The following is a 19,662-nucleotide window of genomic DNA, read 5'->3' on the forward strand; positions in this document are numbered from 1 at the left end:
CATATAGATCATCATTTGTTTGCCCATAATGTTGGAAAACAGCATTTCTAAAAGCAGCTGCACTTGAATACATGTATTTTGGTTTAGTTGATGACAATCTTATCACTTTCATTCCGGGAGTGCGGGAGGCTATCAGCCATTTTCATCAAAATTATTGAAAGTGACTATTTGGCAAGCCCGGCTTACGAAACAGCGACTTTTTCTTGTCCTGAATGGAGAGCCGAACTCATTAATATTAAAGTAAAGTCTCCAGCTCGCCAAACAGGGTAGATTTTTTACCTGTTTGGCAAGCCCGGCTGGCCGAACAGGGTAGCTTTTTAGTGCTGTTTGGCAAGCGGCTCTCCAAACAGGACAAAAAAAATGCCTGTTCGGCGAGCGGCTTGCCAAATAGACCCGGCCAAATTATTAATAATACAAGACGTGCAAAATGCACATCCGAGTACTAGTGGTTGCTGCCTATCATGATAAAGACCATCATGATTTCAAATTTTAGGTCTTATTCCGCCTCAACCTGTTGACGGTATGTCTGTGTCTTACGATGAACCGGCCGTATCAACACTACTACTTTGTTCCACTCATCTCGTTCTGGTTTCTTGTTATTTGTGCCACCATGGCAGTATGGCCGCGTGCGACAGCAACGCAAGTAGACGGTAAGCAAACAGTTACACAAGCAGAATGTGAGCTTGGTATGCGCATGCGATTCTCTAGTTTTGATTCTAGACTTGCAAAAAGAGGATTAAGTCAGACGACGACTAGTTGCTAATGGCAATTGATGCCCAGCGAAAAATATTGCCTCCATTTTGAAATAGCCCAGACTACCCCGGTGTAAAAGAAATGCAAGTCCCCCGGAAGTCCGGTCCTTTTGTTAAAGTGAATAGAGTCGCCGAGTTCCTTTGTTGAAGATTATGCAGCTAACCCTAACCAAACCATTAACCACATTCGTTGACAATACCCAGCTATTGTATGGGGTCTAGCAATCCTAGGACGTCCATTCCTTTTACACCGGTCATAAGTAAAACGAGTAGCAATTTTTCACTGCCTCAAAAATTCTAAAAATTTCCTGTATCTCCTTACTAGTGGTTAGTACTCTAACAAGTTTATTCTGTTCTCTAATTATCACTTATCTGTAACATCGACATACCAGCGAACTACATGTAGCCTATCTTAATTATTGCCAATGTTTCATTCCAGCAAATAGCCGTCAGTACATGTATGTAACAGTCAAGCTGGTTATTCTCATCATGGCTGTGTCACTCATGTTTCTAGCCTCGGTAAGTACATTGTTTTATATTCAGCCAGAGTCTTTCAACCATTATGTCCCACGGGTGGCCATGGGTGGCGATGATTGGCCACTGTCGGTGCAGCCGCGTCAGCACTTCGTCGTGGCACAACATTCGCCCCGTAATAAACTGATAAGTTCTAAATGTATTATACGACGCAAAAACTACAAAAAGTTAGTTTTTCATTTGCGTTGTTTGTGTTACTCATAAACCTTATCTTTCCAGGCCGCAAGTGAGAAGATATTTTTGTTACTGCCTGTCAGGACATTGTTCGTGCTTGGAAAAAACTCTGTTAGGGAGTGGATGTTCCGGCTGCAGCTGGACAGATTCGTGAGTAAAGTTATTTGGTTTATAACATGTATAATGCACTTATGGCGGATTGAGGCCTCGCGAAACGATCTTCAGTGCCAGTCGTATGGGATTATCGTCGCCTCCATCACGACGTGACATCCAGGGTTGATAACCTCTGATAATGTTTTTTGCACGGTAATGAATTCTATCCACCAATAACTTAAGGATTTTTTTTGCTCCATTTAGCGCAAAAAGTTGCGTTATTTTCTATTTACCCCAACCCCCCCCCCCCCCCCCCCCCCGATTGAAGAATGCTCGTAAAAAACTGCAATGTCCATAACGGTCACCGAGACGCTGCGTGCAGGTGTTATGCCTGTGGGAAGAGGCGGGGTTCAAAATGACACTTCTTGAATTTCTTTCGGTCAAAATCATGGTCGAAAACACGTCTTTGATGATTTCTAGGGAGCCTTTGCCCATGATTTTGACATTTAGAAAGACCGACTCTTTCATTTGACTTTACTAAATACCCATGAAAATATCATGATGAAAATAACTGTACATATACATGTACTTATCTTGCCATTTCAGAGTGCCATTGACGGCATGATATTTGCCTTCGGTTGTGCTCTACTCAAGAAACTCAAAGTTCTTACTGACAACGAAGAAAATATGATGTTCTCAAGATGTGTATCTTGTTTTGTGACAGTATTATCTGTCTTCGGTATATTTGTAAGTGTCTATCAATTCTAGCAAAATGTCCTATGCTCTCGAAATATTTTAATAATAACGCTTTTTGCATGACGAACCGGCAATAGGTGTGCAAAGATGATCGAGGGAGTTGGCGTTTTCGAAATTTAAGACAATGTCACGTTTTGAGAAAAAGTTTGAATTATATATTAACTTCAGATGGTTCTCGTTCGAAACGGTGCATACTGATCGAAAAAAAACGACTGCGCCTCCACATCAAAGTTAATGATCCACGACGGACATGTGGAAAATAGCATAAATAACATAAATTTCGTTATCCACCCCTTCTCCGAGACTCAAGCCACCAAGGAATGGTCATTTCTGCATATGTTTGACGTGACCATTCCTTAGGAATGGGAGGTCTGATATCATCGTGCTTGTGATTAAGTAGGTTCTGTTTGAAACGACTACCTACATATTCCCTTTAGATATTTGTGATCAGAGGCTGTTTATTGAATGAGAAGTTTAGATGCAACCCCATCGTAGCTGAGCGGGATGAAAATAGGATAGAATGGGGTATTTGAAGCCTCGGTTTATTTGTAGCCCTTGCATTAGCCGTACACCACCTGAAAATGGACCACCAATCTTGGTTCGCGAACCAATGCCGCACCATCGAAAATCCACCAAGCGCGTACACCAGCGCTGCAGCTAGTTATAAAATCCGGCTACAGATGGCGCGCAAACAATAAGCAGAAAGCGCCATTTCGAAAACGCCGCCTTGAGCCGAACCATCTAACTAGCTAATTGCCGATCCATTTGCGCGTACACCACGACAAAGCCGAGCTTTTAACAAGCCGGGCGAATTTGGACCATCAAGCTTGGTGGGACAAACTCGCCCGGCAATTTGTATCGGCAATGGATTGCCGAACCAATTTGTCGCGGCAATGTGGTGGTGTACGTGCAATTGGTCCACCAATATTTCGTGGTGTAAGCGCAGCTATTATTGTTTGATGCATGGGGATATCAATCAACCCATTCTACCTTATACATGTTATATCGAACGTAGATAAATTTTATCTTTGTGTTGCTGATTATTTTTCTTCATTTCAGAGTTACGCCATTCTCGTTTCACTCTGTCATACTAAAGAGGAATGCAATAGAATTCACCCGTACATAACATTCGTACCAGTAAGTCACCACGTTTAGATTGCCTTAATGAGGCGCATTATTTCATGACTGCTCGAAAAATGTTCGGGGGCAAATAGTAAGCAACACGTATTCATAGCCACCATGGGGTGGAGTTAGTTGCTGGCTGCAGACCCATCAAAGATGGGCATGAGGGGATTGATCATGATAGGTAAAATTACCTTGCACAGCAGGCCATTCTATCGTTCCTAACGACTGAACGATTCCAAAAGGCCCTCCACTACGGCAAATATGCATTACCCTACGTCCAATCCTCAGGTCGGTCTGTATTAAATTGAAATATTTCAAACATGCAGCAAGTTTTGATGAATTTAGTAACTAGCGCAGCAACTCTGATGATTTAATTTCGCATGTGCAAGTTGGCGAATTACTTCCATTCTATAAGATGCATGTCGACGGAGAGGCGACGTCAACTTGTCGTTGAGGTTGACACCCCCATTGGCCAGATCGACGTGTGACATTGTGATAAAATGTTTTTTATTGATTTTAGCCTTTTATTAGGAAAACGACTTTCTGACCACCACGAGCCCGTGTACTAGTCAAATGTCAATGAGGGATGGGTACATTTCAGTTACGATCCGAGGCCTGCTATATGGAGGATGACTTGTAATATTCCTTGTTTTTTTCTCCAGATACTTTCCTTTATATTATTAAGAAATACGTTTTATGTCATCCGGAGGAAATATAGTGTTGCGTTTGCATGGGTCGGGAAGATATCACTAGAGGTAAGCTGTCATTTTTATCGCTATATCCAATCAACATGTTGAATCCGAGCATTTCCTCGACACTGCGAGGACTGTATGAATACTTCAGCCGCAACATTGGGGGCCAACTCTGTCACTCATTCTATCGAAAAATACCAGCGCACATTTGCTGCAACATCACTTCATATACCAACAATAAGAATACTTTGAAATGATATCAAGACCAAATTCTGCGCCAACCGGCAAAAAGATGCTCCGATCCGAATTCACTTCAAAAGATATGCTGCTGTTGAATCCAACGTCTTCTCCACCCTGTCTAGAGGCCAGACTGTGTGACACTTAATTTCCTATCAGCAATAGGGCTGGACGCTAATACTCTCAGCCGGTGCCATTTCTAAGCAACTCCATACGTTTACTGTTGGTTCATATTAAACATAGTTTCTATTTCGAACGAAAGGCGGCGCCATTCAGTCATAATGCATGCTTCATGAATGCATGCTCGCGTGTTATTTGTATACAACTGGTGCATGCAAGATGTTCCCCGATTGCTGCATGTTAATTGAGGCTTTGGACACACTGGGTTTGTCATATGAAAATACCAAATGAACAATGTGTATCTTGTTTCAATCGTCGCAAATCTGTCAAAAGACGGAAATTTTTCTACTTTTTTTTTCTAAATTTTTCTAATTTTCTACTTTCTATTTTTTCTACTGCATGGTTATTATGGAAACAACCACCTAAGTCAACCAAGCGTTAGGCTGGAACACATCATCCTCAGCCTAGGTATGTTTGGGATAAAATGAGCACAGCTTGCACGTTACTATCGTTATATTTTACATGAAACAAGAGCACGACGTGATATTTGTTGGTATCCTGCCCTGAACTATTAGTCACCCAATGCTTATGTCTCTTTTCAGTTATTCATAGCGCAGTATCACGTCTGGCTTTCCGCTGACGCTAAGGGTGTCCTCGTTCTTATCCCCGGCCAACCAGTGCTCAATTTCATAACAACAACTTACATCCTTGTGTGTCTCAGTCACGAAATTCACACAGTCACAGGGACATTGGCAAAACACGTTATCCAAAATAATTAGTTCGCGCTAAAACGATAGCGAAAGACATAGTATAGTATCTGATCAGGATTGGACAAAACGCGTTGATAAGGCTTTACTGTGGTCGGTCCGGTTTTCGTGTTTGGCGATGGCTTGTCTGCCTGGGTAAAATCGGTTGTATTAATTGCAACACTTTATTTCGAACAATCTGGTTAAAATCTTGAGATCATTATTTTTTGTCTCCATCTACATGGGTCATGCACATATTTACATTGAGAGATCAAGTGAGTATTGAATTACGTAATTTAAGACTGCTTGACTGTTTTACCACCTCCTGTATAGAATGTTTATGACTCTTTTAAGTTTTGCACTGCTACACTCACAGTTGGAAGTACGTGCTTGCACAAGTAGCTCAGATGCATCTTTTGCCCTGGTACAGAAGGTAAAATGGGATATTTGGATCCCCTTTTTCAACTACAACTCCGAAAACGCACGAGATTTCCCTGCAGATTCACTAAAACTGACTTTGATATTTTGGTGGCACCACTTCCAATAACATTGCCTGTAATTCAGGGACACTTTTTTTAAACAATGCCACTGAGAGACAAGACAAAATACAAATACCACGTGGCTTTATGGCAGACGGAATGTCCAGTTATTTAATAAAAACTAAGTTTATTCGCGAATAAAATAGGTGTATTCGTGAAGAAACTTAGTTTTTTGCAAAAAGCTTAGTTTATACACCAATAAACCAAGTTGTTTGCAAAAACCTAGTTTATTCGAAAGAAACTTAGTTTTTTGCAAAAAACTTAGTTGTTTAACCAAAAGTATAAGTTTGTCCCCCGATGCTGAATAAACCTAGTTTATTCGCCGAAAAGCATAGGCTGTGGACAAAGAAACTTAGTTTATTGAATATTCTGGACATTCTGCCTGCCATACCAATAAACCTAGTTTATTTGATCAACTGGACATTTCGCGGCAATAAACCTAGTTTATTCATGAAGAAACTAGGTTTTTTGCAAGAAACTTAGTTTATTGACCAATAGTAGGGGTTACCCAATAAACTAAGTTCTTTCATGAGGCGGATGGTCCATTTATTCAAATAAACCTAGTTTCTTTCGAATAAACTAGGTTTTTTGCAAACAACTTGGTTTATTGGTGAATAAACTAAGTTTTTGGCAAAAAACTAAGTTTCTTCACGAATAAACCTAGTTTATTCGCGAATAAACCTAGTTTATTCGAAAGAAACTTAGTTTATTGCATAACTGGACATTCTGCCTGTCATATGGCTTTGGGGTATTTATAGCCCCCGACTAAAAAATGTTCGATACGCAAACACTCGCCAATGAATTAACCCGATATCACAGCAAATCGGACTGGTTTCAGACTATGTATAATTATAAAGCACAAAGCTTCTTTGCTATACACTATATACATATTGTGTCAGTTAAAAGCTTGTGATATTCTGAATTGATCAATGGTCTTCTCGTGAGCAATTAAAGTCTGTCGTTTTAGGTAAAAGGTTTTAGGTAGAAGGGGTGGGCGTTTGTGGTTTCTGAGTGTGAGGGGGTATAGTGGTGTCTGTTGACTGTGCTTTAAGAGAGACTAGGCTGTGCTTTAAGAGAGAGACTAGGCATGTTGCCAGTCTCTCATAAAGCACAGTCAATTGACATGTGGTTTCAGTATTAGGTCTTTCATTGTAGCAATGCGAAAATGTAAGCAATTTTGGTGTTTAAGTCTGTAGTTTAAGGTAGAAGGTATGCATCATCCCAACTATAGCTGGTATTACTTGCAATGTAACATGAACAATGCTGCTATCTGGTCAATGGTATGGCTCTAACGAGACACCAGTAACTTTGAACGTATTTGTTATAAAATACTGTTAAATAATAATGTTCAATAAACTTCATGTAGTACAAATCCTATGTTTCATTGTTGGTATAGGAAGGGTTAACGTTGCATCTAAATCAGATAGGTAAATAATCGACAGTACCTACTTGTATAATTTGCCGTGCCAGGTAGGCCTAGTAATTTTTCGAAGTCGATATTACGGTTTATACAGTAGGAATGATGGTACCCAGAAGTATTAAGGTAGCAGGAAGGGATGGGCGTTTGTGGTTTCTGAGTGTGAGGGGGTATAGTGGTGTCTGTAAATTGTGCATTAAGAGAGACTGGCGGTCTCTCTTAAAGCACAGTCTACAGACATGTGGTTTCAGTATTAGGTCTTTTATTGTAGCAATGCGAAAATGTAAGCAATTTTGGTTGGGTCCGTCATTTGTCATGATCAAGTAGCCTCTAGAGTGACTCAACCACTCTCTTGATTACAGCGGCCGCCTCAGCGCCACCACACAGGGCCTAATGGTATTAGGCTAAGTAGCTTCGCGCGATATGCACCATTCTGGGAAAACTCAATGAGGAAGTATGCTCATTAGCATAATCTATTCTTAGCTCCAGCTCGAGGTAATATTGCGCAGTGTTTCTTCGGCCCAGATACATTGTTGTGGAAAACGTCTAGTACAAAGAACGCCTGGCTTGCGCCAGACTAACAAGTGAAGAAGGACTGGCTGCGCGAGACTACTGTGATAAAAATGACCATTGCAGAGACTCTGTGACGTAGGCATATACTTTTTACAATTAAATATGCCCTAAAAGATGGTAAGGAATGATTATTTATTAACATTTCCTGAACTATATACCTTCTAATTATCACTTTACATAAATATGTTGGCGTTAGGTCGCGTGATTTTCTTTCCTCGTGACAATATACAGCAAAATAGTTACAACCCCATAATCGCACTATAAGTCCATAATGAGATCCAGAAGTATTAAGGTAGCAGGAAGGGTTGGGCGTTTGTGGTTTCTGAGTCTGAGGGGGTTGGTGTCTGTTGACTGTGCTTTAAGAGAGACTAGGCATGGCGCCAGTCTCTCTTAAAGCACAGTCAACAGGCATTTGGTCTCAGTATTTGGGTTTTGATTGCCATGACTGTACCCCTGTAAAAGTCAGAGGAGGAGAAGTTTGGAATGATGAAAGCATTGAAGAAGAAGAAATGTTATTATTGAGGAAAGCAAAATTTATTATGAGACGAGAAGGCAGTGTCCTGACTTGATTATTTTGAAAATGGCAGTCTGAACACATTAAAAGGTGGAACATGGCATTTTATCGACTTTGAAGTGTTCCGCAGTTAAAGGGAGACTATAGGCAGCAGCTAGGTAGGCAAGATAAAGTCATACAAATTTGCCAATAGGGGTCAGTCATATCTCTAGGCATGGCGCCAGTCTCTCTTAAAGCACAGTCAAGAGGCATTTGGTCTTAGTATTTGGGTAAGTACAGAATCAAGGCAGCTCAGAGATTGAACGATGCTGTGGACAAGTCCAAGGATACTGCATCAGTCACGACCAACTTCTAATCAGAAAGTGTCACCACCGGCATATTCAATGTTCAGTTCCAACCTGTACCAGTCCAATGCACGCCTGTCATGGTCAGCAGTGGTCAGCTTAGCGCGATATGGAACATTCTTTCTGAAACTCAAGCGAGGGAAGTCTGCTCATTAGCCTATCTCGCGCACTGCTCCTTCTTGTCAAACATCGTAGTGAAATCGTGGTACAGTGGGGCGTCCTCGAGGATTGCAGCTGGTCGGACAGACGTGAGGTGGAATGTGGGCGGCTGCACTTCTTCGTTGATGTGCGATGGCAGATAGCACAGTTGTTGCGTTGCATGACAGCTGAAAGTGAATGTGATATCATAGAACTGAGGCGTTTGCAATGAGACTATAGGTGAAGTAGAAGCAAGGAGTGAAATGGGCCATCTTCCAGTGACTAATATACAGAGTAAGGGCACTGGGTGTTGTTAGATTCAGCATTGAATGTATTCCTCGTACAAGCGTGAATAGTGTGGACATACAGTGAGAGGTGAGAGACCCCTATTGACTACTTCTTGTAACTTTATCTTGGATATTATATTAGTATTGAACTTCTAGCCATGGAATATGAAGAAATTGAAGTTGTAGGCATGGAATATGAAAAATTATTCAACGGTGAAAGACATTATTCCATGAGGCTTTGCCGTGATCGCAAAGGACGCGACGCGATTGGTTCACATGCTAATGAGGTATGATAATGATAATTACCTCTATAATGCTACTTGGATAGCGACTGTGTTGTTGATTGCAACAGTGGTCTATGTCAATGTGTGCCTGTAATGTCAATGAAGTATGATGAGGTGATGACGATAGTGCAATTATTAAATATTGGCAAGAGATCATACTACAACATAGGTCTTGTTTTTGACAGATGACTGTGCGACATTCCCATTGGGTCTTGTTAGAGTCAGCGCTGCATGTATTCCTTGTACAAGCTTGAATAGTTGTGACGACTTTGAGGGGTGAGAGACCCCTATCGGCTACTTCGGCTAACTTTATCTTGCCTACCTAGCTGCTAGCAATAGTGCCCCTTTATCAAGACTGAAACCCACTGTGCGGGGCTAAGAAATTACCTTTATAATCCTAGTTGGATAACCACTAGATGATTTGAAGAGTGCTCTGTGGATGTGTGCCTGTAATGTCAATGAAAGTATGATGAGGTGATGACGATAGTGGAATGACGAAATACTGGAAAGAGATCTATTCCTAGAAGAACATATGTCCTGTTTTGACTAGGTGGCGCATTTTAGAATCAGCAGTGAGCACTGTGTGTAACATGGTGGAGGCAGCGGAGATAATAACTGTGTCGAAAGTATTGTTATAGGGCCTTCCCTAGGCCCATGGGGTTAAATTTACAATCCACGATTGAAAAGACGTAGTTTGATCGCATTCAACTAAAAATCCATTGAACAGTTGTGTTCCTTTAGTCAACCGATGACCTTATGTTGGGCCATGATCGGGGATTGTAAACTGTAAATGTATTATGGACTGGGAGACGGGGGAAACACAACTGAAATAGACCAAAACAAGTGATTTTGGGGCTTTGGTTTAGACGCATGCCCCACATGCGCCATGCGGGATTATACGGTTCATGTGAACTTGTTGACATCTACATGATCTAGTGCTGTTTGTATTGACCTCCTGGTCAACGGCCTCGTGATCTGATTGAAGAGAAGATCGAATCGCAGGATGTTGTTTAACAGGTTTTAATCATCGGAATCAAAACATGTCGGAAAAACGTACACAGCACGTAACAGAACAAGTAGTTCTACAAAACGCCACAATGGCAAAGCCATTACAAATTGGGGCGCCACCGGCCGGTCTCTCTAACCTCTTAAAGGGCAATGGTATGCTGGGTGATACAGTACATCACCCCCCTCCTAAGCGTATGACAGCTCCGGCCATACGCCCGAAACATACCACTCAACTAACACTGATCATAAAGGCCTACAAAGACAAAATAACAAGCATACAATGCACCCGTGAGACCAAGACTGGCACGGAACACCAAAGGAAAACCCAAAAGGAAAATAAGACCAAATTACGACATTAACCATGTCAAGACACACATGGCAGGCGACAAAATACCTGTCAGACCAAGAGAACATTCCAGTAACGAACCGAGAACAACCGTGTGAGTATTTAAATGTACCAAGTAGTCGAGTATGCGGGTAGGAAAAAAAAAATCCACAAATAAAGAAATTGAACACAGAACCACAGATACATGAAAATAAAATCACACATGTTGCTACCATGGCTACTGGTGCAATGACAAAAATACCAATACTATGTACATTCATATCAAAAGAAGACACTGGTAATTGAAGCAGCAAGTATCAAATATAATACCAGTATCAAAACACAATATCCAAAATATATGAAGCCAGTATCTACTGATTAACTTGGAATCCTGAGTAATCACATTCTCATCCTCATTAATCACATACTAGTTCCATATTATCACTGGACTATAAGAGAAAGTTTGACCAGCAGAATTAACCTGGTCAATATACTACATGTATATTATCATAGTAACATCATAGACGACAGGCAGCAATCCAGTCAGTCTAGAGAGTTCATAGCGTTCACTCAAATAGAACGAGTGTAAAGGCACGCAGGTTGGCAATAAGTGTCACAGTATCGACATCCAAAATGAAAGTAGGTGGCGACAGATTATATACTTATAAAACACACACACATCATGTACACTAAGCGTCCTATCAGTATAGAAAAAAATTCAAGCAAAATGCAGAGTGACTAAACATGACAACCGTAGAGAACTCACATGTATCAAGCACCATCTAGCTGCAAAATTTCAGATTGCACAAAATAGCAATACCAAGTAGTCCCTAGGTTTTAAGGAGAGATCTCCTAACAGAAAACAGTGGCAAAAATACCAATACCCCCACTGGGTATGATTTATGCGCCAGCCTAATCCTGGTGGTAGCCAGGAATTCATCCAGACGGCAGAATGACATGCAAAACAGGAGAACATGCAACACAAACAAATCATGCATACAGGGTGAATTCAGGCCCATCAATCATACACGCAAGCACACTACACAAACACACCATGTCAGCTCCATCCAGACTACAATTATCCATCGGTGAGAAATTACTCCTGGTCAAAAAATCCGAAATACGTCACTCTCACACATTACAGTGATAACCCTGTCACACACACAACCATACAGAATTAAGGATGCGCGAAAACTCGAGCACACGCACAACTAACCATTGCACATCCACTTTCCCATGTCAACACCCCGTGCTATTCGCAACTTGTCGGCATGAGTCCTGTACAATTCTCCCTCTGGATTCAACTGTATGGTCACAGTGAAATCCTCCTGGATATCTTTAACCAAATAGGGTCCCTTCCATGGTAGGTGCTTATCTCCTTTAAACGCCTTTCTCGGGTTATAGTACCACACAAAGTTGCCCTCCTTCAGTGATCTATACTCAGGACTATTGGTCTCGTATCTTTTCTTCTGAATCCGCTGAACCGATTTCAGATTATTCCTTACTAGAGCATATGCCTTGTTGAGCCTATCTTCTAGCTGCCTGACGTAGGTTGGAACAGACGTCATGTCTTCAGACGGCTTCGTGTACAGCAGGTCTATCGGCACCTTCATCTCCCGTCCAGTTAGCATGAAGTGGGGAGTCTCTCCGGTACTACCATGTACTGATGACCTGTACGCCATAAGAAAGATTGGCAACATGACATCCCATTGTCCTGTACTTTCCTTATGGTCATAAACATACGTCTTCAGCATGCTCTTTAAAATCTTATTAAAGTTTTCAACAAGCCCATTGCTCTTGGGGTTGTACGGCGTCGTGAGGCTACGGGAAACACCAAGCTTCTCTAGGAGACAGGAATAGATTTTAGAAACAAATTGGGCTCCTCGATCACTATGTAATATATACATGCATCCGAACCTTGATACAAATTCCTTTATTACAGCCTGACAGACTTCCTCGGTCTCCATCGTCCGCAATGGAGCAGCCTCCACCCACTTAGTGAAGTTATCTTCCATCGTCACCGCGTATCTATACCCTCTTGAAGTTTCCTTGAGAGGGCCGATCAGGTCTATGGACACTCTCTCAAATGCCTCACCGAAAAGCTGCTGTGTCAAAGGGACTGGTATCTTCTTGTGTGGGCGTTTGATGACATTACAGGCCTCACAGTATGAAACAAAGCGAGAAACGTCCCATCTCCATCCAACCCAGTAAAAACGATGCTTCACACGCTCCATTGACTTAACCATCCCTAGATGACCAGATGTTGGCTCAGAGTGCAATTGGTCCATGACGCTATGGCGAAGAGTCCTAGGGAGGACTATTTGGTGTTTCATAGGCTTGTCCGGAACTACCAACCTCCTATACAAGATGCCATTATCCACAAAGAGATGCCTCCAGTGTTGCCGCAAGGTCTTCACACTGAGACTTTCTCCAGAGATACTTTTGTAGGAAGGGTAATCAGAATCGTCAAGCTTCAATTGTAAGATGGGACCAATATCTGGATCAGATAGTTGCAGGTTGGCAAGATCATCATAGGGTAGCTTAACCGAAGTTGATTCATCGGTGGTGGGAGAGTTATTTGTCTTGGGTACATCTTGAAGTCTCTTTGCCTGTGCACGAGTCGTGACTGCACCGCAACTTAGCATCAACTTGTCAACTTCCTCTTCTAAGCTGTCATCTGTTTGCTTGGTGTGAGTACAAGATGGTACATCTGTGGATTCTTTAAGGTGGAACTTGCGAATATGCCCTGTAGGTCGATTTGGCTCTGGCACTTCTTGTCGGCCGCATTGGTCACACTGGAGTCGGCTCATGAAATCAGCATTCACATGGTGTCTTCCCGGGCGGTGGATGGTCGAAAACTTAAACTGTGAGAGAAACAACTGCCATCTCTGTATCTGTTCATTAGCATCACTAAGAGTCAGCATATGACTAACGGCTGAGTTGTCCGTCCGCAAGAGAAACTGATGTCCATACAAGTAGGGCTTGAAATGCTCAACAGACCGAACAACACCTAAAAATTCCCTCTTAGTAATACAATATTTTCTCTCTGCATCAGATAGCAATCGTGAATAGTAGCCGATTACAGTTTCTTTTCCGTCCAAGACCTGGCTCAAAACACTTCCAATACCAGTATTTGACGCATCCGTGTCAAGCACAAAGTTACCAGCTTTCACATCAGGGAAGGCAAGAACAGGCGGGTGTAGAAGTGCTGCCTTAAGACGTTGAAATGAGGCCTCATGGGCTGGAGTCCAAATCAGATTACTAGATGCCTTAGTGAGCTCATAGAGTGGCGCAGAAATGTCACTCATGTTCCGAATAAACCTGCGGTAATAACTTACCAAACCAAGAAAACGCTTCACCTCAGTGCGTAACTTATGACAAGGAACAGAGGACAAAGAAGGCCAAGCCTGAATAGACCCAAGCTTAGACTTCAACGGGTGGATGCCAAGACCCGAAATAACATGACCAAAATACTGTACAGAAGGCTGGAGTAAAGAACACTTGCTGGGTTTGATCTTGAGATTAGACGACTGCAATCTCGCTAGAACTTTGTCCAAGTTGGAAATTGTTTCCTCAAAAGTGGCACCAAACACAAGGACATCGTCAAGATACAATAGGCACCGTTCCCACTGAAGACCACGAAGGACCCTTTCCATAAGTCGCTCAAACGTAGCGGGAGCGTTACACAAACCAAAAGGAAGAACCGTAAAATGGAATAGTCCTTTTTTTGTGAGAAAAGCAGTCTTCTCTTTATCCTCAACAGACTTCAGTGGCACCTGCCAATATCCCGACTGTAGATCTAACGTACAGAAGTACTTCTTCCCATGCAGCGTATCAATACAGTCATCAAATCGTGGGAGTGGATAGGAGTCTGCTTTAGTGACGGAGTTCAACTTCCGGAAATCCACACAGAAGCGGGCCGTTCCATCCTTCTTCGTCACTATAACAGGGGGGCTTGCCCAGGGACTGGCAGAGTCCTCCATTACACCACGCCCCAACCCATCATCCACAGCCTTTTCAATTTCTTGTTCCCGGCTATATCCCTGCCTACGTAACGGAAGTCGGATAGGTTGTGCATCACCAGTATTGATCTCATGACTGGCAAGGTCAGTCAACCCAATATCCGTAGGGGAACTTGAGAATGAAGATGAATACTTCATAAGCAGGAGTGCAAGCTGTCGTTTCTGTTGCTCGTGTAGACCGTTACACGATGAAGTGTAGAGTTGAAATAGATGGTCGGGAATATCTTGCTCTAAGTCAACAAAAGATGATGGTTCAGTTGACGTATTGTCAGCGGCAGGGTTCTCACTAGGCGATAAGGTTCCAGCTACATAAGCCGTTTGCTCAACATTAGTTGCCTTCAGAGTATCTGCTGGAAACTCATATCCTATAACCGTCCCTTCCGGTATCACAAGTGCTTCATCATTCGGGTTGAATAGCTGAACTGGAGTGTTGATACGTTTCCGTTGCTGGATTGTTACGGACCGTGCTGGTAGGACACCATATTTCTGCACAAAATGCACACTCGGCTCCAACATAACCTCTTGCCGGTTGCGAAATGGCCTGTTTAACAGCGCTATCGTAGCTGTCTCCTCTCCCGGTGGCAGTTTCAGAGGTTTAGCCAATCTAACTGAATGGGGTAGTATCCTGTTGCGCTCAAAGATCAACGGATATTCCTGTCCTTGGAATTCATAAGTACCCGAGCTCAACTTCAAATCGAATTTAAACTGGTTCAAAAAGTCCATTCCCCAGATTCCATCCAGACCTTTCATGTCTGTTACCGTTAAGTTGAACGTAAACTTCGTGTTATGAATCCTCACGGGCATGGCAACTTTTCCAAATATATTAAGATGTGATTCACCATCAGCCATCAGAATATCAGCTCTGTGCTTCTGGAGAGGTGGTCTAAACTTCTTGGGTATCCTATGATAAGCAGCTAAGGACAAAAATGAACAACTGGCACCAGAATCGAGCAAGAAACAAGAAGGAACACCATTTAAGTAGGTGTTGATAAACATCCTTTCCTTGGAGCCAACAAATTCCCTCCCATTATCCTTGCCATGCTCCTCGGCTCCATGTAAGGGAGCACGGCCTATTGGTTTAAATTTCCCTGCTCACTCCCAACTGATGGTGTATTGCCTGTAAAGTGGGCTGTTCCACGTGGGCACTCCCTCCACATATGGTCAGCTGACCTGCATATGAAGCAGCGTCTCTCCTGCCCAGCAACACGTCTGTCTTGCGATCCATATCTCTGTTGGCCTCTTCCACGTGTGCCTCTTCCTCTACCACGGGTATAACCCTGGGTATTTCCAGACGTTTCGCCCTGCACTGGGGCAGATGGGCCAGCACTTGCAACACTTTGTCCCACGGTGGGTTGATTCAAGGCCAAGAGATGGACCTCATAACTCTTAGCTCTTTTCAACACCTCCACCATTTCCTGGTCCTTGACCTCAAACAGCTTATCCCCTAGCGGGCCATCACGTAGGGCGAGGTACAGCTGTAGTCCTAGATCCTTCTGCAGGCATCCATAGGCACGCCTGCTATATAGCCTGATCCGAAAGGCAAGGTCATCCAGGCTTTCATCATCCTCTCGTCGAACATCACGTAATTTTGCTACCCACTCCGAGCGTTCGCCTACATAATGACGTTCAAGCTGTGCCACTAAAACTTTAAAGGTAACTGGTGAACCACTTAGGTCAAGAGCAGCAAGGATCTTTGCTGCTTTCCCTGTTAGTTTGGCCCTTAGTAAGGCCAACTTCTCCTCGGGGGTCCATTCTACGGTCATCGCCTCGAAGTTAGCTAAGTAGGCCTCGATGTCCAGCTTGGTGTCATCGTAGGCCGGGACCTTGGGAGTCTTCTTTCCGCGTGTTGATGAAGAGGACTCGAACGAGCAATTGGAATAATTATTCACCACGGTTGGAACAGATTCTGATGAGTTTGAGTGGTCAGCAACTGGCGACAATCCAGTTAGCTGAGGACTATGAGTGGGCAAATGATTCGGATGTTCCAACACAGGCTCAGGATCGACTGGTGTTGGGTCTGATGGTCTTGATTGGTTGGCGACTGGTGACAATCCAGTCAGCACAAGCATGCGTTCATATTCCTCCTTGCTAGGTACAGAGACTCTTTCCGTAATATTGTTTACTGGAGGGGACGTCTCCGGTTCAGGTGAAGTGGCCTGGGTTGCCACATCATGCCTCGGCGTTATCTGGTTAAGATCGCTTCGTTGACCAGACACGTTCCTATCTGCGCTGGGCCTACTGGGTGTATCCTCCCAAGGGGTTGAGGTTCGGGGAATCTGAACTCCTGACCCCACTGGTTGCGTCTCCTCCATCGTCAAGTGTTCATATGATGTCTGGTCAGGATCCTCCATCACCAAAGAAAATGCATGGTTTAAGCTGCGCCTAATCCCACCAAAGAAGTCCACCACTTTCCGCGCAGAAGAGTGAATAAGACTAAGGGTAGGAGGACCAAGACTAGAATTACTGGTCGGGGACCTACTTGACGGGAGAGGCCGATCAGGTGTCTCCGGGCGAGCACGTGGGGCTACAATGGGCACAGCCCCCGGTAGTTGTCTCCCTCTCAAAGCCATACCCTCTTGCATGTTTGGCTCAGCCATATTTCACTGGTACATGTAATATACACAAGCACTATGGCATACACGTGCAAAAGAAACAATACCAAATCCACTGCAGAGTGACACACCAAATACACAACATTCATAATCACACCTGGCAAAAGTATGAAGAACACCTTATGAATGAAAATGGCAGCTTGGTATAACAATAATTCAATACATGTATGTACCACCTGAAAAGTAAAACAGATAAATGCACATCAAAATTGCTCTAATCAGCAAAACCAAATGACACCCAATAGCAAAAACATATATATTACATGTACATATATATTACATGTACCATTAGTTCAGCTTACAAATCTATTTATTTTATAAACTTATGCATGTACCCTGAAAATAAATGCAACATGAGACAATGAAACACGTGAAATGCATTCAACTGCAAAAATACAAGGTTACAACATTGTAGGAAAATTAAACAAAGAAAAGAAGGGGTCGCCACCTACAAATATGCAAAAATGTATTATAGCCAGTTATTAGTCTTTCTGCTCCAATATCGATCACATGTCGAATTCTGTCGGGTTCTCTGATGACATCATCTCAATCCAGGGCGCAGATAAATTCACTCAGATTGTCAGGTACAGTCAATTAGCACCAGACTAGCAAGCAATCTAACCATGGTCTATGGATCCGAAACACAGCTTAGTACTGGTAGTAAATTCTATCCAACATGTCAAGGGCCACCGACAGTGCCCTTCTGATACTGAAGTGATAAAGCGTAAGACCACGGCCTGTAGTCACATGGATATCGTCCCGCGAGATGGAGGAATGGAGGTTCACGAGAATCGATCTGTCATGGCGAACGGTATAAATGCGCTGGTTCCGCCTAGCCAGGCGCTGCAACAAGAAATTTACTTCAAGTCTATTTCTCTCAAACTGGTCTGACGGGCATCTACGCGTGCGCCTCCTGCGAACCACCTGACACAACACAATGTAACGCACAGTCGTCGACCGCAAAATCTCCTCGCACACCCGAGTTATACTCTGCACCAGGCACTCTGGGGACACTCCATCGCAAATGTCATTAGTGCCAACCTCCAACAACAATACATGCGGCCGAATATATTCAATTGTGTCCGTCACAAAGTCTATTCCGCGGCAATCAAAGACCAAGCCTCCTTGGCCACTAACGTAAACAGACAGATTGCCTGGAAGGCTGAAACAACTTGAAAAGTCCGTCGAAAGGCCACGATGATACCAGTGGGGAATCTGTGGGAGGAGATACTCACTCCTGTATCTCCTAATGAAGCTATGTCCACACAGCAAAATCCTCATTTCATTCTTCAAACAATGTCAGGGTTAGTTCCCGTTGTCATCATGCTCCATAACATGCACTAAGCAGAGTCTGTAAAACTATATCATGATATACACAACTTCCACAGTGTCTGTGTGTATTAAAACGAACGTGTACTTTTACTGCTAATGTACACTACAGTCACGACATAACTAACTAAACATGCAGCATGCAATGCACATGCAGGGCGCTATATAGCCCAGTTCATTTTTTTTTGGATTTTGGAATTTCGAAAATAACCCATTTTCCTCGTAAATTCACAACAATTCGAAAGTCCTGCCGGAGTCAGCCAATGTATTGACCTCCTGGTCAACGGCCTCGTGATCTGATTGAAGAGAAGATCGAATCGCAGGATGTTGTTTAACAGGTTTTAATCATCGGAATCAAAACATGTCGGAAAAACGTACACAGCACGTAACAGAACAAGTAGTTCTACAAAACGCCACAATGGCAAAGCCATTACAAATTGGGGCGCCACCGGCCGGTCTCTCTAACCTCTTAAAGGGCAATGGTATGCTGGGTGATACAGTACACTGTTATTGGTCATGGTACATGGTAGGCCTAATCATCATGGCTATATGTTTCAGGAAAAGCTCGGAGTAAAATGAACTGCCGATGAATAATGATGTTGTTCATGTTTACCATGTTTACCATGTTTACTAGTACATAGCCATAGGGTATGCACTGGCCAGTGTACTTTCTGCACGTCGTCATGGTCATGTACGTGATACCTTGCATATTTTGTTTTTTGAATGCGCATGCTTTTTGGGCAAAATCACTTGTACCAACACTAATGAATAATGTCTTCTTATCCCTATGACTCCATACACAGTGAGGGCATTGTCCCATTCCCATCAAATGGTAACTTATTGTACCGTATTAGGGTGGAAGTTGGGGAGCAGATACCTACCGTTGCACGCCTGTCATAATCAGCAGTGATGAGCTTAGCGCGATATGGAACATTCTTCAGAAACTCAAGCGAGGGAAGTCTGCTCATTAGCATATCTCGCGCACTGCTCCTTCTTGTCAAACATCCTAGTGAAATCGTAATGGAAAACGTCTGGCTTTGC

At 43.0% G+C, this 19,662-nt stretch overlaps 1 protein-coding gene across 2 annotated transcripts in view; it reads left to right on the forward strand.

Annotated features, from left to right (window-relative positions):
- Window positions 1-4,102: 4,102 nt before the first annotated feature.
- The window catches only part of LOC135503040 (uncharacterized), a 31,030-nt gene continuing 15,470 nt past the window's right edge, over window positions 4,103-19,662 (forward strand). For both annotated transcript variants that reach the window (XM_064796314.1, XM_064796315.1), the window contains exon 1: window positions 4,103-4,189. In XM_064796314.1, coding sequence (XP_064652384.1) covers window positions 4,165-4,189 — 25 coding nt within the window. In that variant the 5' untranslated portion in view covers window positions 4,103-4,164. The remainder of the gene's footprint in view (window positions 4,190-19,662) is intronic.

The sequence above is a fragment of the Lineus longissimus genome, chromosome 19, assembly GCF_910592395.1.
Source record: "Lineus longissimus chromosome 19, tnLinLong1.2, whole genome shotgun sequence".
Taxonomy (NCBI): domain Eukaryota; kingdom Metazoa; phylum Nemertea; class Pilidiophora; order Heteronemertea; family Lineidae; genus Lineus; species Lineus longissimus.